This window comes from Pelophylax lessonae (genome assembly GCF_965119305.1).
Source record: "Pelophylax lessonae genome assembly, chromosome: 1".
NCBI lineage: Eukaryota > Metazoa > Chordata > Amphibia > Anura > Ranidae > Pelophylax > Pelophylax lessonae.
In genome coordinates, this window is record NC_138768.1 from 574,988,687 (window position 1) to 575,015,509 (window position 26,823).

Genomic DNA, 26,823 nt, shown 5'->3' on the forward strand with positions numbered 1-26,823 from the left:
TATATATATATATACATCATATATATATATATATATATATATATATATATATATATATATATATCATATATACAGTGATTCTGCACACATGATCAGTTATGACACCAGCCCTTTGACGGTTCGACAGTTTGGTCGAGAGCACAAACATTGTGACAGTTGCATTCCTGGCATGTACTGGGAATGTAACTGTTTTTTTTAAACTGGTCGCTGGGTTAATTTCCACTTTAATATTGACATTTGCTGCAGATCACAACATCAAACATTGTGCGTATTTTAACGCTGTATGGGCACCGAATGTGGGTTTCCCACACTGCATTCTGGTGTGAACTGGCCCTTAGACATACAGATAAAAGAGGACAGCTTGATCTACATAATATTAGTAATGTGGACTAAGGCTTTAAAATGCTTCTTTCTGTGCTCATGTGCAACTATATATGGCCTCATTTTACATTTTATTTACTGCTTCTTCTCACAATGAAAGCCTGTGAAGGTGGCAAAAATGCAAGGTTCTCCTACTCACTCTGCTCTACTCACTCTGCTCTCCTCCTACCATGCACAAAATTATAAATAACAACCCTATAGAGAAAAAATATATTAAATATATTCAGGGCTTTTTTTACTTAGACAATAGGTGCAGGAACTCCCCTTTCTAAGTCATCCCTTGGTTCCACCCCCTATCTACCTCCAAGTACCACCCCTTTTAGAGAATACAGAACCAAGTATTATTTTGTGATGCCAAGTAATCTGCATGGAATTTGTTAATGATAACAAGAAAAGCAGTAATATAGATTTCATGCAGCCAGCAACAATAGATCCCCCCAGAAACAATGGACCACCCGACACAACATACTCTCTACCCCAGCAGCAAAAACAGATCCTCCCTGCAGCCAGCATCAAAAGATTCTCCAGCAGCCAGCAACATTAGATTTCCCAACAATGGACCACCCCCAACAAAATACCCCCTCCCACAGCAACAATAGACCCCCAGCAGCAACAATAGATCGCTGTGCATCCAGCATCAATTTACTCTTCTACAGCCAGCAACAATAGACCCCTCCCTCAACAGTAGATACCTCCCAGCCACAACTGACTCCTCAGCAACATAATACCCACCCCAAGCAACAAAACATCCCCCACCGGCAACAATAGATCTCCTCAGCAACAATAGAACCCCCTCCCTCCTCCTGCAAAAACATATTTCCTCCAGCAACTATATATCCCATCCCTCAACAGCTAGCATTAACAGACCCTGCACCCCTTGCCATTACATACATTTAGTGCTGGAGGTTCGGGGACTTCCTCCCCCTAGTTTCTGCTGAAAAAGGGCCCTGAGTACACTTACCTTTCCACCAGTTTCCTAGGCAAGGGTGACATCATGTTCCTGTGATGTCACACTCTGCAGTAATCAAGGTGGATGAAAGCAAAGTATACATTTATTCATTTTTTTTACCTAAATATTTTTATTTTTTTACAGCATTTTAGAAATGTGGACAATGCTAATAAGCAGACGTTGCCTGTAGTGCAAGGTCCGCATTTAAGCATATATAAGCCCAATCATAAAATCCCACAATCATAAGCTCTAGCATGTTATCATAATTTCAAAAGTACGTTTCAAGATGTTTAAATTGGCCGCTGTTATTAAAAAAATATCTGGTGCCTTGTTCGGATACTTCCCGTTTTAGGATGACAACAGTGTTTTTTGGTGTCCTAGTTGTTCTCATACATTGTCCCCCATTCTCCCAAATGGAGACACATATTGCAAAGGTATATTCCACTGTTGTCACCAAAATGAAATTCACCCTTAGAAAAGATGTGCAGCAGTTGCAGGAGTGCTCATAGACATACTGGGGTTAATTTACTAAAACTGGAGAGTGCAAAATCTGGTGCAGCTCTGCATAGAAACCAATCAGCTTCCAGATTTTATTGTCAACTTTTAATTAAATAAGGTAGTTAGAATCTGATTGGTTAACATGCACAGCTGCACCAAATTTTGCACTCTCCAGTTTTAGTAAATCAGGAAATCAGCAATGCTGATATTAACCACTTGACCTCTGAAAGATTTACACCCCCAATGATACGGCACTGTGCTACTTTACTGACAATTGCACAGTTGTGTGACACTGTGCCCAAATAAAATGTATGTCCTTTTTTTTTCCCCCACAAACTGAGCTTTCTTCTGGCAGTATTTAATTACTATTTAAAAATAAATGTCTTCATTAATTTAGGCCAATATCAATAAGCGTGTATTGATTAGTTTGCGCAAAAGTTATCTCGTCTACAAACTATTGGATATTTTTATTTATTTTTATTATTTTTTTTACTAGTAATGGCGGCAATCAGCAATTAAAAGCAGGACTGTGATATTGCAGCAGACATTCTGACACTAATGACACTGGCTGGGAAGGGATTAACATCAGGGGTGATCAAAGGGTTAACTGTGTGCCTGACCAATGTTTTTGTGTACTGTGGGTGGTGCTTTTACTAGGGGAAGACATGGATCCTAGTCACCGCTTTGCAGAGACACATGATCCATGCCTTCCCTCCTGACAGAATGGTGATCTACCTTGTTTACATAGGCCTCTGCACCGAACAATCAGCGGGTGGCGGCAGACATCCAGACCACAGTACCAACAGATCAGCTCCCGCTGTGTATAGCCACAGCAGGAGTGAGCCACCGGTGGCATTCATCCGTGTCCGTTACCTGGTTAGAGCCAAATCACGTACTGTATATATATATATATATATATATATATATATATATACAGTATATATATATATATATATATATATATATATATATATATATATATATATACGTGATCCGGCTGCCCTGTAGCATTAAAACTGTTATAGAGCGGACCTTAAGTGTTTAAACTATAGATGGTCAAATCAGCATTTTATTTTTAATCCCTTTTTCCACCAACACTGCCTGTCCCTTTAGGAGGATCCGAATGCTAAGAGGTAGAGGCGGGCCTCCTGATCATGTGATTGCTGTAATTGACTGTCACAGTGGTTACATGTTCGGAAGCTTCAATCGTAAATAATAATCATAAGTGATTTGTGACAACTTTTTCACTGTGCTGGGACACAGCGCAGAAAAACAATTCCTAGTGGATGCATATATGTGTCAGCTCGGCATTAAGGACCACCCAGGTGTTTCATATATGCATACGGCCAGCTGTTTTTGAAAGACGGCATATAGCAAACAAAATGTCATTCAGCTAAAGTTTACATCTACTGCCTGTTTGGCTTACAGAGTAGTACAGAGCTCTCTCTAGCGTTCAATTTACAAATCTCTATAGAGCAGCTATAAGCAGCAATTTCAGAACTGCTCAGCACTAACAGATGTTTCTGATCAGTGCTTGATTAAATGTTAGCAAAACCTAAATTGAAAAAAAAAATGCTTTTTTATAACTAAACTTCTTTTTTATTATTAACACCTGGGTAACTCCTTGTTAATCCTAACAAGCCGTAATTAACTTCTAATCCTGCCCTCCTAAGTTTTTTTTTTTTTGTTCATAAAATTAAAATAAATTGTTTGTGTTTTTATTTATTCCAAGTGTTGCTGCAGAAGCATTAAGAAAAAACTCATCCACAAAATATTTTAATAAATGCTTAATTTGTGAAAAACATTTTACCACTTTTTTTTCTTTTGTTTTTAAAAAAATTGAGACAGATAAATAATTGGATTTTTAATACAGACTTACCTGTAAAATCAATTTCTTAAAGTACATCACAACACAGAGCCATAAATCATAACATATGGGTTATATAGCCACCTACAGGTGAAGGACACTAGCAACCAATCATAATTGATTCCCCCCTATATAACCCCTCCCACACAGTAAGTTCCTCAGTTTTGTAGCAAGCAATAAAAGGCCCCATAGAAGAGGGGAGGGACCTCTGTGTTCCGTGATGTACTTCAAGAAATGGATTTTACAGGTAAGTCTGTATTAAAAATCCAATTTTCTTTTGTACATCACAGGACAGAGAGCCATAAATCATTTGAAGTCCCAAAGCAATGCATCTGAGGGGGACGGGGGGGGGGGGGGACACCAAAAAATACCACCATCTGACCCCAAAAGAAGGAATTACACCGCTACCTACAGAACCCTGCGGCCAAACACAGATTCCTCCTGGGTTCCAACATCCACCCGAGATGACGAGTGAACATATGTCCCAACGACCAGGTTGCAGCCTTGCAAATCTTAGCCATAGAGGCTTGATTGCAATGTGCCCAAGAGGCTCCTACACTTCTGGTAGAATGTGCCTTTACAGGAAAAGGTGGAGCCTTTCCTACTAAAACATACACCTGGGTAATAACCTGGCGAATCCAACAAGAAATCATAGATTTAGATGCTGCCAACCCCTTTCTGGGGCCTTCTGGCAGCACAAACAAGCTCTCTGTCTTACGAATCTGAGCTGTTTCCTGTAAGTAAAACTTAAGTGTACGCATTACATCAAGCGAATGCAATAACTGTTCCTCCTCTGAGTGAGGATCCAGAAAAAAAGAAGGTAGTATAATGTCCTGATTCAAATGAAAAGCAGACACTACCTTGGGCAAAAAATCTGGGTGTGAACATAGCATCACCCTATCTTGATAAAATATCAAGTATGGCTCTTTACACGTAAGAGCTTCTAGTTCCGATATTCTTCTAGCGAAAGTAATCGCAGTAAAAAAAAACATTTTTCTGGTCAAAAGAACCAGGGGAACCTGCCCCAGAGGCTCAAAGGGCTATTTTTGTAAAACTGCCAATACCAAATTCAAGTCCCAAGGACATAGTGGTGGCTTCACAGGTGGAAGCAAACGTAACATTCCCTGGACGAAGGTCTGAACCAAAGAATGGGAAGCGATTGGTTCCTGGAAAAAAAATGATAAGGCTGAAATCTGCCCTTTGATAGTGCTCAAGGCTAACTTCATATCTATTCCTGTTTGAAGGAAAGCTAGAATTCTCCCAATAATATATATGCGGGGATGCCATTTCCTGGCTTCACACCAGGCAATGTAGGATTTCCAGACTCTGTAGTAAATGCTTCTAGAGACTGGTTTTCTAGTGTTTATCAGTGTATGAACTGCAGGGCCAGATACACCCCACTCCTTCAATATTAAGGCTTCAATAGCCAAGCCATCAAATTTAGAGACTGTACAGTAGGGTGGAATATCAGACCTTGAGAGAGTAGGTTCGGATGCAGTGGAAGGGCCCAAGGCCTCGTCACTGCCAATCTCTGGATTTGTGCAAACCAAACCCTCCTTGGCCATACCGGAGCTACCAGAATTAATGGTTTCCCCTCTAGCTGGATTTTGCACAATAGGCATGGTATCAGCTGCACGGGAGGTAAGGCATACATCAGGGAATACTCCTCCCAAGGAGTCACTAAAATGCGAGTGGATTCCTGGTTCTGGACACAAATTTTTTCAACTTGTTTTTGAACCTGGATGCCAACAGATCTATGCCTGGGACTCCCCAGCATAGGCAGATTAATTGTAATATCTCGGGGTGTAAGGACCACTCTCCAGGAAACATCTGTTGATGACTCAAAAAGTCCACCTGCCAGTTCTCTATTCCTGGAATAAAGGTTGCTGTTAGGCATGGCACAAACTTCTCTGCCCAAGACAGGATGATTTCCACCTCCTTCTGGGCTGACCGACTCTTTGTGCCTCCTTGATGGTTGATGTAAGCCACAGCCTTTGCGTTGTCGGATTGTATCCTGACAGGGTGGCCCTGAAGCCTGCATGTCCAGAATTTTAAAGCCAGACTGACTGCTTGGATTTCCAAAACATTGATGGGAAGACCTTTCTCTAACCGAGACCACCTCCCCTGGACAGTGCCTTCCTCCAGAGCTGCCCCCCAGCTGGAGAGACTGGCATCTGTAGTGACTAATTTCCAAGTCACTGGAAGAAAGGATTTCCCTTTCTCCAAAATTCTGGTCAACAACCACCAATTTAGACTCTGACGTAGTCTTGGTACCATAGACATGGGTCGGTCCAGAGACTGAACCTTTCTGGTCCAGACAAACAGAACGTTGTTCTGTAAGCATCTGGCATGGAACTGGGCATAGGGAATTGCCTCAAATGCGGATACCATTTTCCCCAGTATCTTCATGCAACGACGTATAGAAGGGTTTTTTAAACTTACTACGGACCGAACCTGCTCCTTCAAGTCTGTGACCTTACTTGCTGGCAAGAAAATCTTTGCCAGCACCATGTCTACAAGAAGACCCAGATATTCCAGACGCTGGACCGGCTGTAATGCTGACTTTACCAAGTTCAGTATCCAACCCAGACTTTCTAAGAACTATACTGTCTGATGAACATTTTAGCTTAGAACCAAATTTTATTAATAGATCGTCCAGATATCCTATTATAGATATCCCCCGGGATCTAAGAACAGCCAATACTGGAGCTAGGATCTTTATGAACACTCTTGGAGCTGTGGCTAGCCCGAAGGGTAGGGCCACAAATTGGAAATGACTGTTCTCTATTGCAAAGCGTAGGAACCTGCACGCCAATTGCGTTAGAACACACCCACCATGTGGCGTAAGCCTGTACTCATAGGCGAAGATTCCTGCGCACGCGTGCGAATAGGCCTACGCCATAGACATGAGTTCAAGGCAGAGGCAAACATGCGAATGCTTATGCGCCAGGGTGAACATAACAAACAAGTGGGGTAAGAGCAGCTTAGGCTAAATCCTGTTTGTCACAGCTGATACTGTTTGAGGCATTCAGCACAGGGTACACACATGTAAAACAATAGGCAAGGAAATAATGATTTAAATCAACAATCCTACAGCTGCCTTAACAAAATATAACTTGTAAACATAACATCCCTAGACTAATGGAGGGATACATATGGCACATGGTCTCTGTTATCTTTAAAAGGAACAGTGCATAAAATATTTACAATTTGCATTTATCACAGCAAATTTTTACCTTCAAGGATTGCTGAATCAGTAAATATTTTAAATTGGACTCACCAGTCCGGCTGCAGGATTCGGTTTAGAAACAGGAATCCAATCTTCACCCATCACGGCGAGCTTTGTCTTAGCGACCTTCAAGGACTGGGTCCCCTGTGTTTTAGAGGTGCCATGGCCTTGGACCTGTAGAGCATCCTGCAAGGAGCGCCTTTGGGGTTTGGTATTGCAAGGGTCCGGATCCCAGGGGTCCAGCGCCTAAAAAGGACAGCATTACAGGCAACACCTCGTATCTGCTTCCCGAAGCTCAGGTACCATCTTTTTAGTCCACTGACTGTTTAGGATGGATCTGACAGCTAACCCCTTAGATTCAGTGACCTTTGATCGGGGTATGTAGCATATCTTCTTTCTTGAAATGTGGAGAAACTCTCCACCGTGACCATCATCTTTAGACAATGGCGAAAAAACAAAGGCACTTCCTGTGTGGGAGGGGTTATATAGCGTGCATCAATTCTGATGGGTTACCAGTGTCCTTCACCTAAAGGTGGCTATATAACCCATATGTTATGATTTATGTCTCTGTGTCCCGTGATGTACAAAAGAAAACCCTTGTAATTCAATACCAACAAAAGACTGCCATGTTTCCCAAAAGAAATATATACTGTATGCTTCACTTCACATGTCCATAGCTGAAATTCTAAAATGGCTCAAAGGCTTCATTCACATATTGGCACCCTGGATTGCGGGCAGAATCCCAGCGATTTTTCCCGAGATTCCGTATAACGGGAAATCGTGGGACTCCCGTGCGATTCCCGTCACTTCCAATGGCACCCCAAACGCCCAACGAATCACAGTAAAATTGCACAAACTGAGTCGCGGGACGCCTGATAAGAACTTCTTTTGGGCAACAGACATCCTACAATTCTGTTTGCGCGATTTTACCACGATTTGTTGGACAACAATCGTGCCAAAATTGCACCGCTTTTAAGGGGGCCATTGGAAGTGAAGGGAATCACACGGGGGTCCCGTGATTTGCCGTGATTCGGGATCGATTCTGCCCACGATCTGGAACACCAAGATGTGAACAGAGCCTAGGGCCCCTTTCACACCAATTTTGCCGTGATTTTTTCCCACGATTTTGACTGGACTTGAAGCAATGCCTGAGTAATCTTGAGGTCTATAGACCTCAAAGCGCTTCAAAGTCGGACCAAAATAGTGCACACATTATTATTATTTTTATTAATATTATTTTTTTACAGGATTTATATAGCACCAACAGTTTGCGCAGCAACATGAGGGCAGACAGTATAGTTACAGTACAATTTAGCATAGGAGGAATTGGAAGGCCCTGCTCATTAGAGCTTACAATCTAAAATGGATGGTCAAGTGATAAAATAAGTAATACTGTGGGGGATGGGCTGATGGAGAAGATAAAAGTACAGTTGTTAGGTGGAGGCATGGTAGGCTTCTCTGAACATAAGGGTTTTCAGGAGGATAGAGTAGGAGATAGTTAGACTAGGGTAGGGATTTCCAGAGAATGGAGAGGCTCAAGAGAAGTCCTGGAAGGGGGTAACAATGGAGCTAGAGAGCAGGAGGTCTTGGAAGGAAAATGTGTTATTTTGGGACTTGGTAAGAGATGTAGCTGATGGCAGAGTTGTGAATGGTTTTGTAAGTTGTTGTTAGTATTTTGAATTTTATTTGTTGGGTGGTGTTGGGGTCAGCAGACACTGTACGGTTGGTAAGATGGATGATTCTGGCAGCTGCATTCATGATGAACTGAATGGGGGGATAGCCTATGGAAAGGTAGTCTAGCAAGGAGGGAATTAAAGTAGTCGAAGTGAGAGATAATTGGGGAGTGAATTAGAAACTTTGTGGTGCCATTGGTTAGGAAGGAGCATATTTTGGAGATGTTACGGAAGTTGAGGCAGCAAGCTTTGGATAGTGATTAGATTTGAGGCCAAAAGGAAAGTTCAGAGTCAGGATTACTCCTAGCACCCTGGCATGCACGTATGGGTTGAAAGTTACAACATCAATCTTGACAGAGAAGTCATGGGAAGGGGCATTTTGGCCCATTCGATGCACTTTATGTATTTTTATTGCAAATGGTTCGTCTATTTTCATTTTCAAATAGTCTATTCTATTCCACTTTTTCTTTTTTATATTTTTTACACCTTTTATATCTTATTTTTTTCACCACATGTTATATATACATACATCACATATTTATCTTCATTATTGTTTTTATTATTTCCTATTTTTTACTTTTTATTATCATTTTTCATTATCATTATCCATTCATTCACATTTTTTACATTTCATATCCTCATCACACCATTTTTTACTTTTTTCACCTTTTCACTTTTTACTACATGTCACATATACATTTATTCACTCCACCTATATTCAACCACATACCATGAATAAACTAAACACATCTCTTACCCCTTCACATACCTGAGTGACTGCCAATGATGCGTAAATACTCCCCATATGCATGGGATCTCCATCCCCATGACTTAGCTCTGAGGGGCTGAGCGAAACGTGTTGAGGGCGTGGCCTGGTTGGGGCCCATGCTGAGGTTGCCATTCTGATAGTAACCACAGAACAGGACAGATGTGCGGCTTTGGGGATTACCATTAACTCCTCCCTTTTCCTTTGAGCATGGGAAGGGGCATATAGAGAAGGAACTATTATGAGCTTGGTTTTGGATAGATTGAGTTTGAGGAAGTAGTGTGACAAACTGATATGTCCAGTAATTAGTAAATTAGTGATAGATTTGGGTGTCATCAGCAAAGAAATTGTATTTAAAGCAATGGGAGGCTATTAGGGAGCAAGAGAGGAGGAGTAGATCGAGAATAGGAGAGGTCCAGATACAGAACCTTGGGGAGTCCAGATGGAAAAAGCAAGTAGACATGGAGTGTTAAGTGGGGGAGATTTCTGTACAGTGGAGATCTCATCACGAATTATATCAATCTATTTTTTTAAGTGATTGGCAATCTTCTGGGCAGTGAGTGAGTTAGTGGGTGGAGGCAGTGGAGGAACAAGCAGAGAGAGTTAAAGGAAAAGAGTTGATGGGAACTGGATGAGAGGTGATTAACGACAGTGATAAAATAAGCATGCTTGGCAATGTGGAGGCAGATATTGTATTTTTTGGAGGGAAGATTTATATTGGTTGAAGTCTTTCTGAGACTTAGTCATATGCCACTGATGCTCAAGAGCGTGGCTACGATTTTTGAGACTTCTAGTGTCATCTGTTTGCCAAAGTTGTAGGGTTTGGGACCTGATTCTGTGTGTAGTGAGGGGGGTAAGTATGTCCAGTGAGAATGACAGCAAACTGTTGTAGACAGAAGTGGCTAGGTTGGGGCAGGAGAGGGGTGAGATTTTGTCATAGAGGTGGTCAGTAGCAGAATAGAGAAGGTAAGGGTCTGGAAGAAACAAGAAAAGTGCACTAAGATTTAAGTAAGAACTCACATGCCTCTTGTATTTAAACAATATTTGTTTAGCCCAGATTTCAACTTTAACTGATTAAAACAGTAATAAGAATATGTAAGAGCAAGCATGTACAGTACAATTGTGAAAGTAATATTAAATGACTAAATGGAGCTTAAAAGCTGTGCTCATTGAAGATGTAGTACACTTTCCGTCTAAAGCCCCGTACACATTTGCCGAATGCTGGGCGATATCAGCCGCTTCAAAAAAAAAAAAAAAAACGGTCGACATTTAGACTGTGTGTATGGCTGGTGGCCTGACAAGCATGCTGGAAAACCAGCAGCCGACCAGTCAATGGCTAAGAGCGCAAATTGGGGACGCCCCCCTGTCAGAACACAACAGCTTAGTTGGGGAGATCGCTGTACTAACATCAGATAGTTAGTACAGCGGCTCAGACCAGAGAAAATCTTTTTTTTTTTTCTTTTAACCGCTGGGTTGAATGGAAAAAACTCATAGTGTGTACCAGGCTTTAGACTCTATGAACTGTAATACTTACAGTGCACTAATTAAAAGAGTACTTTAACTGTACTATATAAATGAGCTTTAAGTTCGTCTTACTTACACATCTTACCATGTGATTAGGTTGAAGAAAGTACTGCGAGCATGAATGAGACAGGCACTGAACAGACGAGTTCTGCGAACGAGAGCAGCACAGACGTGCAGCCTACACAAGTCGGCACCATAGAGCCTGCCACTACACAACTTGAGGAGAATGCTGGTGTGCCCACTGAGCTTCCTAGGAGCAGTGACTATGAAAACGTAGCCACTGAAGAAGGAAGCAATGGAGGTGTTGCAAGCACCACTGCTCCATATGATCCAGAGTATAATGAGTACCAATATGAAAATGGTTACTATGACCATGAAAATGAAGTTGACCCTAGGAGAGTGAGAGGTGATAATTATGTTAGATACGAGGATGAGTATGATCCTCATGCACCCCAGTATCAATATTAACAATAAAGAAAAAAGCTGAAAGGTTGCGCATATATTTTAGTGTATTATGTTACTCTGTACTACCTTTTATTTAAATTGGTATAGGATTAAAGCTTTTGTCGGATATTAAAAAGTGAGAATATGCACATCCTCTTCTGTTCAAAATTGACTATACAAACTCATCTAATCTGACAATTTAACTCAGGTATTCACCTAATTTAAATGAGTTTTCCACTTCTTAGAGTTTGACCCTTGAGGGACTTGTTTGCAACCCCTATGATCTTCCTGCTAATAAATGCAATGGCATGACTGACCAAATGTGCCAATGCCATTGTACCAGTGTCATTTTTAGTTTGGATTATAGCGGATATCAGACACAAGGCAGGGACCTTAGTGCAAGCCAAGGCAGTTCATTTCTAAAAAGTGGAAAGGTCTTTTAACAAATACTGCAAGTATTATAGCACTGAAAGAACATGCTGAAAGACCGTGTTGGTGTCATTTCCATAGAGAAATATGGAGGCTTTTTATTGCAGACCTCATCCTTAACTGCAAGCTCCCTAGCTTCATCCTGACCCTTTGGATTACATGATTTCTCATTGACTGAAACAAATAAACATGTCAGTGAAATCAGGAAAAAGTCAGAAGTACTTAAAGCCGAACTAAACTCACTCAATCAACATTAAAGTATAACTAAAGGCAAAACTTTTTTTTTTAGTTTTGGATAGAGTGGAGAGGGAATAGAATACTTGTTAGTTTTTGCTGTTGTCTGTGTTCCCATTATGGAAATGTACCCTCTATATTTGTCCAGTTTACCATTATCATTAAAAGTGAAAGTAAAAGAAAATCCCAAATTTTGAGTGGTCCTGCTAAAAGTAATAGAGGGGAAATCTTCCAATGGGGACACTAGTTCTGGTGACTTGGGGGTCCCCAAGAAATTCTCTTAATTTGCAGGGATTTTCTTCCACTTCCTGTTTGGCTATATGACAGGAAGTAAAGGGAAATCTCCGCAATGGGACACAGATGGCAAAAAAAAAACCTGACAGTAAAAAATAGTAAAAACAGTGGAAGGTATATTATATTTACTTGTTTTAAACTTTTTTTGTGATTTTAAACTTAAAAACTTTTTTTTAACATTTTTTCAGTTGATTGTTGGTTTCTGGCCTAGGCCAAAATGATGCCATACATCCCAGCGGTCTTCTTGATCTTTTTTTATTCTTTCTGGGGGGGGAGGAGGCAAGGAGGGGTTTTCTCAGCTAAGGTAAGGCTAGACAGATTCTAGGAAGTAAATGCTACATGAATCATCTGCCCTTACTCAAGACAACTGCATATTACAAAATAAAGCATGGAGGTATGGATGGATGAGTAGGTTTGCTTTGAATAAAAAAAAAAAAATGAATTAATAGTATTTTCAGTTTCTGATGCTCAGATCCAGTTTAGTTCTGCTTTAAATACATACTTAATTTAGGTCAGCGAAGCCAAAGGGTCAGCATAACAGCCAAGCTAAAGCGTTTGCAAAACGAGAAGCCAACAATATTAGTCACCATGCTCCTTTCTCCATTTGACAACAACAGATTTAGACATTTTAACCAGGATGATCTAAAATAGCAGACATAACAATGTCTTTGTATACCCCATTATATAAATACTTTTGAAAATGAATATGAGTAAAAAAACTTTACTTTTCAGCATGGATACTCAGTATGCTCTTTAAATATTTCTCATACACTGTCTAACAAATACAGTATATACTTATCCAAGGTGCTTTTTAATGTATCAATATTTATGACAAAATCTAGCACTGACATTTCACACAGTTTACAGCTTAATATTGTCATTTCCAGTATCTGTAATGAAATAAATATCATGTGAAATAGCTCTGAAATAAGGCAAATCATCTTTTTTTACATGAAAATATATCTTTGTCTGACATGTGAAGTAGCAATTGCATAGTCTTCAGTTCTCTACAAATAATTATATAAACTGCTTTATGTTCTTTGTCACAAAACGTCTTAAAATGTAAAATAAAAAACAAAATGTTTGCTATATTCTAAGAGTCTTGTGCTTTAATCCATACTGACTAATTTGTTGCGAGATAACTATGTATTGGGTTGTATTTGTGACAGGGGATTTATTAAAAAACACGAAAATTTGTTGTTAGATTTTGGACCCTCAAAGGATATTTGAAGATTCCCTACTTCCCACAGCCTCCTAGCAAACAACAGATGAAATGAACCATATTGTTTAATATCGATGAAGAAATGAGGTCTGCAGGGAACCAATATATTTTACTGTTGTAATATCGTAAGAAATCTAAACAGGAGAGGATAAGGGCTCTTTCACACGGCCGCTCCGATTTTTTATTCCGCTGCTGCACTTTTTTTTTTTTTTTCACAGACACGGATTGAACTTGTGTCATCCGCTCCGTATGTCCGCATATCATCCCATCCGTTTGCGGATGATATACGGACATAATGTATGTCTATGGGGATTGCGGATGTCAGTGGATGACACCGCTGACATCCGATTTTGTATCCGTTCCGTTTTTTAAACGGAAGAAAAAATAGGATTCTGTTCCGTTCCAAAAAACGGAACAGAACTGAAAGGACGAAAATCGGATGTCAGCGGATGGTCATCCGCTAACATCCGCAATCCCATTGACATGCATTATGTCCGTATTTCATCCGCAAAAAAATGGGATGAAATACGGACATACGGAGCGCCCGTGTGAAAGAGCCCTTAGTCTAAAAGGCCTCATACACACAGGTGGCCGAGGTAACATAGTAGTTAGGGTTGAATAAAGACTGGAGATAGTCCATCCTGTTCAACCTGTGTAGGTGTGTGTTTTAGTGACGATAATCATTTCCAATATCCCTATATTGTGTTCCTTGAGATGCACGTCCAAGAGTCTTTTAAAAGTTTTAATACTCCCCGCTGAAACCACCAATTGAGTTCCACATTCTTACCGCCCTAACAGTGAAAAACCCCCTACGCAGCTTAAGGTTAAACCGCTTCTCCTCTAATCTCATTGTGTGGCCCCCGTGTCCTCTTATACTCCCTGAGACTGAATATTTGTTTTCCTATGCTAGGATCACCATTGAGGTATTTGTAAATTTCTATCATGTCCCCTCTCAGGCGTTTCTTCTCCAGCGAGAATACATTTAGTGGTTGTAGTCGCTTCTCATAATTAAAGTCCTCCAATCCCCTAATTCATTTCATTGCCCTTCTTTGGATTCTCTCCAGCTCTAGCACATCCCTTCTGAGGACTGGTGACCAGAACTGGACAGGATACTCCAGATGTGGCCAGACCAGAGTTTTGTAAGGTGGCAGGATTATAGTTTTATCTCTGGTGTATATCCCCTTTTTTATTAATGGCAATATTTTGCCCGCTTTGGCAGCTACAGCTTGACATTCCATTCCTTTGCTCAGTCTGTCTTCTACTAGAACCCCCAGATATTTCTACATCCTTGATTCCCCATTCCCCCAGAGGTTCTCCCCCTAGTGAATAGTTTGCTTTTATGTTTTTAGCCCCAAAGTGCATTACCTTACATTTCTCCACATTAAACCTCATTTGCCATGTAGTTGTCCACTCCAGGTATTAATCGGACACATTGTTGGGGGTGCAGTGCAGCAAGAATTATACCACTATCATGTTTTGCACAGTTGCAATGCAGTGCTGCAGGCTTTCAAAGTTTAACACAGGCAACATATTTGTCACAGGAGTTGTAAACACTGTTGCATGTCTAAAAGAAGCATAAAGTCATTGTAAACCCTAACATTTTTATATTTCAAAATTACAAACATGTCATACTTACCTGCTTTGTGAAATGGTTTTGCACAGAGCAGCCCGATCCTCCTTTTTTTCAGGTCCCCTGCTGGCTCTCCTGGCTGCTTACTATGGGGGCACTTGTGTGGGCTCGCTCCTAAGCCAGCTCTGTGTGGCCATAGGCATACAGAGCGCAGCTCAGCCTGTGGCTCAGACACAGCCCCGCCCCATGCTCTCTCCTCCCTTGCTGTGTCTGTGCCTATGAGGAAGGAGAGAGTCAAGAGAGATGCTACTGTTGTGTACATTGCTGGATCAAGATCAGGCTAAAGTAAGTATAATGTATGGCTTTGGGGGGGGGGGGGGAGCTGCACTCACTTTCAGTTTTTCACCGTAACCCCTTCCAGACCTCCTCACGCAAATATACTGCAATGGGGTGGCCCTCCTGCATGAAATCATGTACCTGTATGGATGATTGGAGCCAATCAGCGGGTCCAGTGGACCCGAGGTTCCTTGGCACCCGTCAATCTTTCTTCGGTGAGGCAGAACGGCGGTCTTCCCATGTAAACAATCAGACCGCCATTCTTGGGAGGGGAGGATAGAGATCTTGTGTTCCTGCTTAGCAGGAACAGGGATATCTGTGTTCCCCCTATCAAAGCACCTTCCACACAGCTAGAAAGCACTCCCTAGGAGCACATTTACCCTTTTATCGCTCCTGATGTTAACCCCCTCCCTGTCAGTGTCATTAGTACAGTGACAGTACGTTTTTTTTAGCACTGATCACTGTATTGGTGTCACTGGTCCCCAAAAAAGTTTCACTTGGTTTCAGATTTGTCCACCGCAATCCAACTAAAAATTGCTGAAAGCCGCCATTACTAGTAAAAACAATTAAAAAAATATAAATTCCATAAATATAGCCCATAGTTTTTAGGCGCTATAACTTTTCTGCAAACCAATCATTAACTACTTGCCAACCGCCCGCCGCAGTATATCTGTTGGGCTTCGCGAACCTCCATAGCTGTATGGCAGTTCGCGGGAGCGCTCCCTAAAGTAAAGTCCCGAATCGCAAAAAATGGCCTGGTCATTAAGGGGGTAAAACCTTCTGGGGCTGAAGTGGATAAACACTTACTGGGATTTTTTTTTACCAAAAACATGTAGCAGAATACATATTGGCCAAAATTGATGAATACATTTTATTTTTTTATATCTTTTTTTAAATTGGTTAGGTTTTATAGCTGAAAGTAAAAAAATATTGTTTTTTTTTCATGATTGTCTTTTTTTTGGTTATAGGGCAAAAAATATAAATTGCAGAGGTGATCAAATACCACCAAAAGAAAGCTCTATTTGTGAGGAAAAAAAGGACATAGTTTTTTTTTTTTTTTTTGGTTACAGCATCACATGACCGTGCAATTGTCAGTTAAAGTAACGCAGTGCCTTATTGTAAAAAATGGCCTGATCCTAAAGGGGTAAACCTTCTGGGGCTGAAGAGGTTAATACAGAAAATGCATTGGGGTAAAAAACCTTCAGTCTTTAGAACCAGATTAAGAGAAGATTTTTCTCATAAGAGAAGATTTTTCTCATAAGAAGATCTGGGTGAAACAGGTGCGCCTCCATCTTATGATTGATGTTTCCCTAAAAAAGACTGAAGATTTCCTTTTATCCTCAAGGGTCTCAGAAGGCCATCATGGCCCCATGGAAAGTTCAGATCGCCAGTCTCCAAAATGGCCGTGAGTATATTGCACATGTGTGGTGCAACGTACATCCTAGGTTCCTCCCTATGCGCTTCGTCCCAGATGACATCACCAGGGGCCATGGGAGCACAGCCCCACCACGCTGTTCAAATAGGGCAAGACACAGGGAGGATCCGAAGATCATAGAACAACTCATGTAAACTAGGCGGACCCTGTACGCAACAATATTGTGTTATCGCATCATTACGGTTCCATCTAGTGCCCAAAAAACAAACAGCCGATCTTGTCGGTCTTATCCAGCCAGTCCAAATCACAATAAAAAGATATATATACAGCATCTCACAAAATTGAGTACACCCCTCACATTTTTGTAAATATTTTATTATATCTTTTCATGTGACAACACTGAAGAAATGACACGTTGCTTCAATGTAAAGTAGTGAGTGTACAGCTTGTATAACAGTGTAAATTTTCTGTCCCATCAAAATAACTCAACACAGCCAATAATGTCTAAACCACTGGCAACAAAAGTGAGTACACCCCTAACTGAAAATGTCCAAATTGGGCCCAATTAGTCACCCCCCCCCCCCGTGTGTCATGTGACTCGTTAGTGTTACAAGGTCTCAGGTGTGAATGAAAAGCAGGTGTGTTAAATTTGATGTTATTGCTCTCACTCTCTCATACTGTTTACTGGAACTTTAACATGGCACCCTATGGCAAAGAACTCTCTGAGGATTTAAAAAAAAGAATTGTTGCTCTACATAAAAATGGCCTAGGCTATGAGAAGATTGCCAAGACCCTGAAACTGAGCTGCAGCACAGTGGCCAAGACCATACAGCTGTTAATAGAACAGGTTCCACTCAGAACAGGCCTTGCCATGGTTGACCAAAGAAGTTGAGTGCACGTGCTCAGCGTCATATCCAGAGGTTGGCTTTGGGAAATAGACATATGAGTGCTGCCAGCATTGCTGCAGAGGTTAAAGGGGTGGGAGGTCAGCCTGTCAGTGCTCAAACCATACGCCACACACTGCATCAAATTGGTCTTTGGAAGCAACCTATTCTAAAGATGATGCACAAGAAAGTCCGCAAACAGTTTTCTGAACACAAGCAGACTAAGGACATGGATTACTGGAACCATGTCCTGTGGTCTGATGAGACCAAGATAAACTTATTTGGTTCAGATGGTGTCAAGCTTGTGTGGTGAGGAGTACAAAGACAAGTGTTTCTTGCCTACAGTCAAGCATGATGGTGGGAGTGTCATGGTCTGGGGCTGCATGAGTGCTACCGGCACTGGGGAGCTAACGTTTATTGAGGGAACCATGAATGCCAACATGTACTGTGACATACTGGAGCAGAGCATGATCACCTCACATTGGGGACTGGGCCGCAGGGCAGTATTCCAACATGATACCGACCCCAAACGCACCTCCAAGACGACCAATGCCTTGCTAAAGAAGCTCGGGGTAAAGGTGACGGACTGGCCAAGCATGTCTTCAGACTTAAACCCTATTGAGCATCTGTGGGGCATCCTCAAACAGAAGGTGGAGGAGTGCAAGGTCTCTAACATCCGAAAGGTCTGTGATGTTGTCATGGAGGAGTGGAAGAGGACTCCAGTGGCAACCTGTGAAGCTCTGGTGAACTCCATGCCCAAGAGAGTTAAGGCAGTGCTGGAACATAATGGTGGCCACACAAAATATTGACACTTTGGGCCCAATTTGGACATTTTGACTTAGGGGTGCACTTACTTTTGTTGCAAGCGGTTTAGACATTAATGACTGTGTGATCGGTTATTTGGAGGGGACAACTAATTTATACTGGTATACAAGCTGCACATTCACTACATTGTAGCAAAGTGTAATTTCTTCGGTGTTGTCACATGAAAATATATAATAAATTATTTACAAAAAATGTAAGGGATGTACAGTAAAACCTTGGTTTGAGAGTAACTTGGTTTAAGAGCGCTTTGCAAGACAAGCTAAATTTTCAAATAATTTTTGACTTGATATAAAAGTGATGTCTTGATATACAAGTAGCCTCAAGTCACAGCTGAGTATAAACAAGAAGAGAGGCACCTCTAAGTGTAGCAATATGGTTACATTTAATGAAGGTATATTTAGCAACTCACATGGTTGATGATTGGAGCAGGCACATCTAAGGATGCAGGCATCCAGGCTAAAGCTGTCCACATAGACCATCCTCCGCACCGCCATCTACGTCATCCCTTCCATGCTGCCCCTTAGTTTTCAGATCGATTTACTGCAGGGTGGTTTTCCCGGTCAGGATTACAGACTGGCAGCCGGCGCTGCAGAAGATAGTCTATGTGGACAGCTTTACCCTGGATGCCTGCATACTTAGCTGTGCCTGTTTTATTCATCAACCATGTGAGTTGCTAAAAGTTGTACCTTCATTAAATGGAACCATATTGCTACACTTAGAGGCACCTCTCTTCTCTTTGATACTCTGTAGCTCCTGCTGGATTTTGCTTCTAATCCCCTTGTGGAAGCAGCTATTTGTGGATGGACAGTTTATGGTTATATAACCTATCGCAATGCTATAATCTTTTTCTATGGACTATAAACTGAAGGACTTATGAATAAATGGTCATGGAACGAATCATCTGAGTTTCCATTATTTCTTATGGGGAAATTCGCTTTGATATAAGAGTGCTTTGGATTACAAGCATGTTTCCAGAACGAATTATGCTCGCAATCCAAGGTTTTACTGTACTCACTTTTGTGAGATACTGTATATATATTTAAAAATGCCCATGTGCAATATACTCCTGGCCATTTTGGAGACTGCTGAATATTTGTAAGTGAAATACTTTTAATAAATGTTTTATTGTACAAATGGAACTTCACTATAGTTAGTGTTTTTGTTCCATTTCAATGTCTGATCATTGATAAGACTGATTAGCCTGGCTGGGAATTCCTGTCATGTTTGGTTAAACATAATTCAAGGAGATACATCCTAAGGCTGCATGACTAATGTTTGGAGTGTATGGCAGAAGGGTCTGGAGGATTGCAATATCAATCAAAAACGTGTGTTGACCACCATTCATTAGCGGTCTCATAGTTCCATATTTCATATATCTCCAGGAGATACATCCTAAGGCTGTATGACTGATGTTTGGAGTATATGGTGGAAGGGTCTGGAGGATTGCATTATAAATCAAAAATATGTGTTGACCACTATTTTTTAGCGGTCACATATTTCTGGTAAGCCTCCTGCTTGTTACACCCGGGTGGCGTGATAACCTCTTGGGTTCTTGGACAATTTTTCTTCTGTTGACACCCCTGCACTGAACTTTAGAAGGACTTCTCCTTTGTTACTGTGAACCATTTCTATTCTCTATTTGGAACGGACACCCATATCCTAGGATTTTTAACCACTTTACCACTAGAGCATTTTGCTGTCTTACGTCTGGGCCACTTTTTGCGATTCGGCGCTGTGCGAATTTAACTGACAATTGCGCAGTCATGCAACGCCGTACCCAAACGAAATTTACGTCCTTTTTTTCCCACAAACAGAGCTTTCTTTTGGTGGCATTTGATCACCTGTGCGATTTTTACTTTTTGCGCTATAAACAAAAAAAAGCGTTTATTTTGAAAAAATAACAATATTTTTAACATTTTTTTATATGAAATTCCACCCAAAAAAGATGTAAAAAACTATTTTTTTTTAAATTTTTGGCCAATTTGTTTTCTGCTACCCATGTTTGGTAAAAAAAATTGCAATAAGCGTATTTTGATTGGTTTGCGCAAAAGTTATTGCGTTTACTAACTATGGGAAAGATTTCTGTCATTTTTGGTGGGTTTTTTTTAACGCGTAATGGCGGCGATCTGCGATTTTTTTTGCGGGACTGCGACATTGCGGCGGACAGATCGGACCCTTGACTGACATTTTTGACACTTTTGGGGGTACCAGTGACATTACTGCAGTAATCAGTGCTATAAATATGCACTGTTACTGTAAAAATGACACTGGCAGGGAAGGGGTTAATTTTATCGAAGAGGGAGGGGTTAATGTATGCCTGGTGCTTACTGACGTGTGGGGGGGGAGGTGACTGTGTGAGCCAGGGACAGATCGGATGTTCAGCTATGCTGAACACTCCGATCTGTCACTCCCTGTCACTTAGGAGATCCGCCCGCTCTGTTTACACAGGCGGGCGGATCTTCAAACTGGATTCCCCGACGATCGGGGCAGAGCAGCGGCGATCGCCGCTGCTCCTCCCCTGGCCCGACTCCCGCTGTGAATGAAAACAGCGGGAGCGCGCCTCCGGCGGCACGCGAGCGCCGCCTACAGGGGGAGGAGTCTGGCGACGTAGGTCTACGTCGTCAGACGATAACGAGCCACTTTGCCGCAGTAGTACTACGGTACTCAGCGGTAAAGTGGTAAAACTGTTCCTTGCACTTTGCCATTTACTTTGGTTTCAATTTTTTATGTACTATAATTTAACCACTTATATGTATATCATTTTTGGGGGTTTATTGCATGTGATTTGATGTTTTTTTGTATGAGGTTTATTTTACTCCTATTTTATTCTAGGTGATATAAATTTGCAGCGCTGCACACTTTTGGTTTTTCCATGCTGTTATACTTTATACCTGAGTATTGTGCTGATAACTTTTTTTAAGATAACATCAGCCATAGCACAAAATATTCTCTTTCTTTATATAGTTACAGCACAATTCAGTATTTTCATCTCCCTCCTCCTCCCTTTTCTCTCTCTGAACCCCCTAGTTTCATGAATTGAAAAAAAAAAAAATACTGTATGCATACCTCAAATCATGCAGGCTATGGTCTGGTCACTTGACATCATGGCTCTTTCTCTAGCAGTGGGCAGTTCCTAAATGCTGCAGAGTGCCATTGTTCTCCTGTGATTCCAGGGATACTTGATAACATGTTCCACAGTTTAGGTTCTTGACACCCTGGGCTCACAGGAAGCAAATTGAATGAAGCTGAGTGTCATTCAACCCAGAAGAGAACCAAGACTGGATAGCAGAAAGGTTTGCAGGTGACAGTAAAAGAGAGAACTGCAGAGAGATGACCTTTTTTTTGGACCTTGCAAATAATATTTATATACAAGGCTGCCGATAGGGGGGTACCACCGGTCCTCCTGTAGAGGGCCCGAAACACAGGAGGGCCTGGACAGTGAGGGGATCGGTCAGCAGTGGGGGTTATTTACAGAACAATGCCCCCTACACCTCTCCCTCCCCCCAGCTTTCAGCTGCTGGAGGGAGAGACACACAGGGCATCGTTCCTGTACTTGCCCATCTACTGTGTGCTGTGTACAGATAGCTCATGTACAAACCGCACCGACATTTATATATAAATAGGGTCGGCATTTATGTGCAAATTTTCCAGTAATTATATGTACATCATTCAGGAATTTGTATGTAAATTGGGTCGGTATTTAAAAATTTGCCGGGATACATATGCAAGTCACGCCCACGTCTCTGCATGCTGCCCACTACTACTGGCTACTGCAGGTACACAGGGAGATGAAGAGCAGGAGAAAAATGTAATTTACCTGACCGTTCCTTTTCTTAATAAACACAGTAGGTGATCTGTACCAATCACTCCTGTGTCCATTCATAACTAAAGCATAGTAAACTGTGTTTACAATGCTTTGGTTTATGAATGAACAGGGGCCTCTGTCTGTATTAGTACAGCTGCTACATCCCCATAGCGTAACATAGGCTGCATGCACACAGCAATAGTCACATTTAAAAAAAAAAAAATGTACACTGTACTGGCCACAGCAGCTATGTGAATGAATCCCAAGACCTCATTTACACAGAGAGGATTATTACCTCAATACATTTTTCTCTTTTAGATTTAGCAGGGATTTTGTCAGTTATGTTATGTTTGTGTCTGCTAATAATGATTTTATTGTATTTTTACTGACAATATATTTTTGATATTTTCTGAGTTGCCCTGTCAGATAAGCTGTATATGGCCCCATAAATTCTAATAGCATTCCCATATGTATAATATGTACTAAGCCAAAGTTAGGCGTTAAGCCCTAGGTTTGAAAACATTCTTTCTAATTGCCAACTAATTCTGGAAAGTACCATTTTCTTTAACCGCACGCTCGTTTCTCCCCCCAGGGACACAACACAGAAAAATTGGGGATAGATTGTTACTCCTACCAAGCCAAATCTAAGTTCAAATAATTCCCCAAATAGTTTCAAATTAATCTAACTTCTGACTTGTATGTTTAGGATAGACCTATTTTTTACTGTAGTGTTATTTTTTTCTGCATACCTAACAGTTAAAATATTGAAATGAAGGCTAAGAAAAATGCCCATTGCAAGTTGTGGATTCCGTGCTCAGAATAAAAACTGTTGTGTTTGTATAGACAACAGCATAAAGTGGAACAACATTGCATCTGGGCAATACAAAACAGAAATGCTATTTGATTCATTTTTAATATTCAAAGCCTAAATCACTTTGAAAAACATTCCCCTAGCATTTCTGGCCATGGCCAACGTGAGTAAGGACAGATGGCTCATGTAGCATTTACTTTGTGGAATCCATCTGTTCTTAGCTCAGGCATGCAGGCAGGAGGGTGTGCTTAGCTGTGATAACTCCTCCTCCTCCCCTCCTGAACTATCCTGACATCATTTGCCTAGGCAAGACACCAGGAAGTAACTTAATGTAATATAAGAAAAAAAAGTTTAAAACGTAAATTTGATATACTTTCCTAAGTATTTACTAATGTAAGAAGCATATGGACAAAAAAATCATCAATGTTAAATGAGAGAGAGAAATTTAGCTATTTGCGTCATTTTTTATAAACACATTTTTATAAATCAGCTACTTACCCTAAATTAGAAGGTTGTACCTCAAAGCAGGTATCATGCTATCTTACTCCAAATAAATAGAAAAAAAATTATATTAATAGATTTATTAAAACAGCAGCTTTACTATGATAAAAATATTCTGGCCCTTCATAGCTAACTAAACATGATGATTGGATACTTGGAAATACACCAAAATATTATTTAAGGTTTTTACAAGCAAACTCCTTTAGTTTATTTTTCTGCAAAGTTTCAATAAACACAATATATTAATAAAAAACCTAAAACTGAAACAAAACCATTATAGCTTACATTAAAGTGTGTGTCCAGGTATTACTCAAAATTACTCCCAAATCTCTTTAACCTCCCTGGCGGTATGATTCTGTCAGGAATTACATACCAAAAGCGGTACAATTCTTTTCATGGAAATTTGGCGTTATGTATTATAGGCCTACAATTCTTAGTAATTACTGACTTAAACCTGACCAAAACAAGACTCTAGTAGACATCCCAGATGTGATAAATTTGAAACACAAACGCATGAATTATAATCGAATCAATAATATAATTTTATTACATAATATATATAATAAAATTATATTATTGATTAGATTATAATTCATGCATTATATATTATATATATATATGTGTATATATATATAATATATATATAACGCATGAATCATGATCGAATCAATAATATAATTTTATATATATATATATATGTATGTGTATATAGGTATTTATATATATATATATATATATATATATATATATATATATATATACATATATGTGTGTGTGTGCATATATATATATATACATATATACATATATATATATATATATAATATAAAATGTGTTATGTGTTTGTGTTTTGTGCAACTTTTTTTTTTTTTTTTTCATTTCCCTCCCTAGTTCCACTCCCATGCAGCATTGCTGCTGCAGGGAACGGAACTAGGAAGTGATCATACCGACGGAGACCGACGGAGAGCGGCGGGGATCTCGGCTGGCGGTCACAGCAATGAGAGATCATCGCTGGATCGCCAGGAGAAGGTAAGAGAACACCGCTGCGCTCTCTGCACATCCACCCCGAGCGTGACTCGGGGTTACCGATCCTGGTATGAAAAATCAACCCCGAGTCACGCTCGGGATTACCGCCAGGGAGGTTAACTCCTTTGAAGCATATCCCTGCATTTTGCTTTCCCAGCATCCATGCTTTTATCATCTAGTATACATTTGGAACCATGACAGTGCCTTATTGCATGTTATGAATTCTACAATGGTACTTCCCTATAAACAACTTTGTAAATTACGTTAACAAATATTTAAATGCAAGATATTCTGAATTGCTAGCAAACTAGTCCACCCAAAACTGTTTAGTGGATACAGGAAAGTTCTGCTACCTAACAGTAATGTATATCTTTTTGTTTGAGGTCATTGTAGCCGTATTAGTGCACTTGCGACAGAGACAATTGAGTACTGTGCGTGATACTTTTTTTATTTGCACTAATATACAATTTTTCAGGACAAGCTTTCGGGGTATGTCCCCTTCTTCAAGATCCAAGCAGTACTCAAAAAATTGTATGTTAGTGCAAATAAAAAAAGTATCACGGACAGTATATCTTTTTGAAATTTAAGTAATTAGATCTGGGTCTGCACAACTGCCATGTTCAGCATAAGGGGGGTCTTCATCTCCCTGATTAATTTTTTAATTCTCCTATGGCTAATGCAGGAGAATAAGTGGTGACACCCAAGATGGACATGAATGGTGAAGACTTCAAGATGAGCAGGAACAGAGCTAGGAACTAAGGCAGACATGGTTTGCCACCAGTATCTCAAATATAAATAAAAGGCTAGCTGGGTATTTAGCCTACCAGACCTATAACTGAAGTATGACATTTGGGTGCGTGGAATTGGTAAGATACTAATAGAAAACATAGTTATGGACATAACCCTTCTTTACACAGTCCGATAACAGATATATAAAAACATTTTGTGATCGCGAGATCTACTACGGTAAATATATATACAATGCGTTGCCATGGGGTGATTTAAATTCTGTAGGTATAATTATTTTATCTTTCTTGTATTTTTCATAATCATTAGGTTGAAGACAGCACTGCAAGTCAGAATGAGACAGATACTGAGCAGCCAAGCACAGCCAGCGAGAGCAGCACTGAACTTCAGCCAACACAAGCTGCCACCATTGCTTCTACCACTGAGGCACATGATAATAATGGTGGAACCAATGAAATCTTAGGTAATGAGGAGGGAAGCAATGGGGGTGCTGAAAACGCTGCTGCTCCATATTATCCTGATAACAGGTACAATGAGCAATATGACCCTCATGACCCTTATGGATACGATAAAGGTGACTATTACAGAAGATATGAAGAATATTACAGACAACAACTCTATGCTCACCACTATCATTACTATCAATAAAAATACCACCAAACCAAGAGAAAAACAAGAAATGTTAAAAGGTTAAGCCACAAATTATAGATTATTTAACATTCACTCTGGATATTACAATCCTGAGAATGACAATGGAATTACAATGCCGCATTCTTGAATTCCCAGGAACTACATTTCATGTATTTATATAAGAAAAGGTTCCATAACTTTCCAATGCATTTACGGAACCAGCTCAGGTATCTTACTACTCTTTGTTAACAAACCATCATCAATGAAGGAGCCTGTTAATAGTTAAAATAAAGCTTAAGTTTTATTTGTAAGTAACTTCTGAAATTATATCTTATTTCTGTTCCCCATATATTTTTTCTTATCTAGGCTTCTGAAGTATACATTGTGTCCAGTAAAAGATGTTGAGATGTTCCTTAATATAGAAACAGAAAAAAAACTTTATATACTATTGTAGATAACTGGTTAAAGTAATGTATGGTAACACATAACCTAAAAACATTTCTCACTGGGCATACATTATACTTTTTTCTTGTTCAGTATGTTTATTGGAACCCTAAAGCTTCAAGGTACAGAGACACATGAACATCATGGTCATTTGGCTGGTTACAACAATAATCAAATTGGGTATAATAGTAATTCATAAATACACACATCAGGAATTGATCAACGCAAAAGGAAAACATTACTATAGTTTGCTGCCTTATGAGGATCTTACAGTATTTTTAAAAGGTCGGGAAAAACAAAAATTACTTTTTTGAGGTTGTCTTTTTCAATTTTACTTGGAAAAAAAAGCCAAATCTACT

At 40.2% G+C, this 26,823-nt stretch overlaps 1 protein-coding gene across 2 annotated transcripts in view; it reads left to right on the forward strand.

The window, feature by feature from the left end:
* LOC309567300 (uncharacterized protein) overlaps positions 1-26,320 on the forward strand; it is a 43,264-nt gene extending 16,944 nt beyond the window's left edge. The window contains exon 6 of one of the 2 annotated variants that reach the window (XM_082272707.1): positions 25,700-26,320. In XM_082272707.1, the coding sequence (XP_082128833.1) occupies positions 25,700-26,038 (339 nt within the window). In that variant the 3' untranslated portion in view covers positions 26,039-26,320. Of the gene's footprint in view, positions 1-10,983; positions 11,586-25,699 lie in introns of those variants that run through there. The other variant, XM_082272706.1, reaches the window with a different exon arrangement.
* The last annotated feature ends 503 nt before the right edge of the window (positions 26,321-26,823 follow it).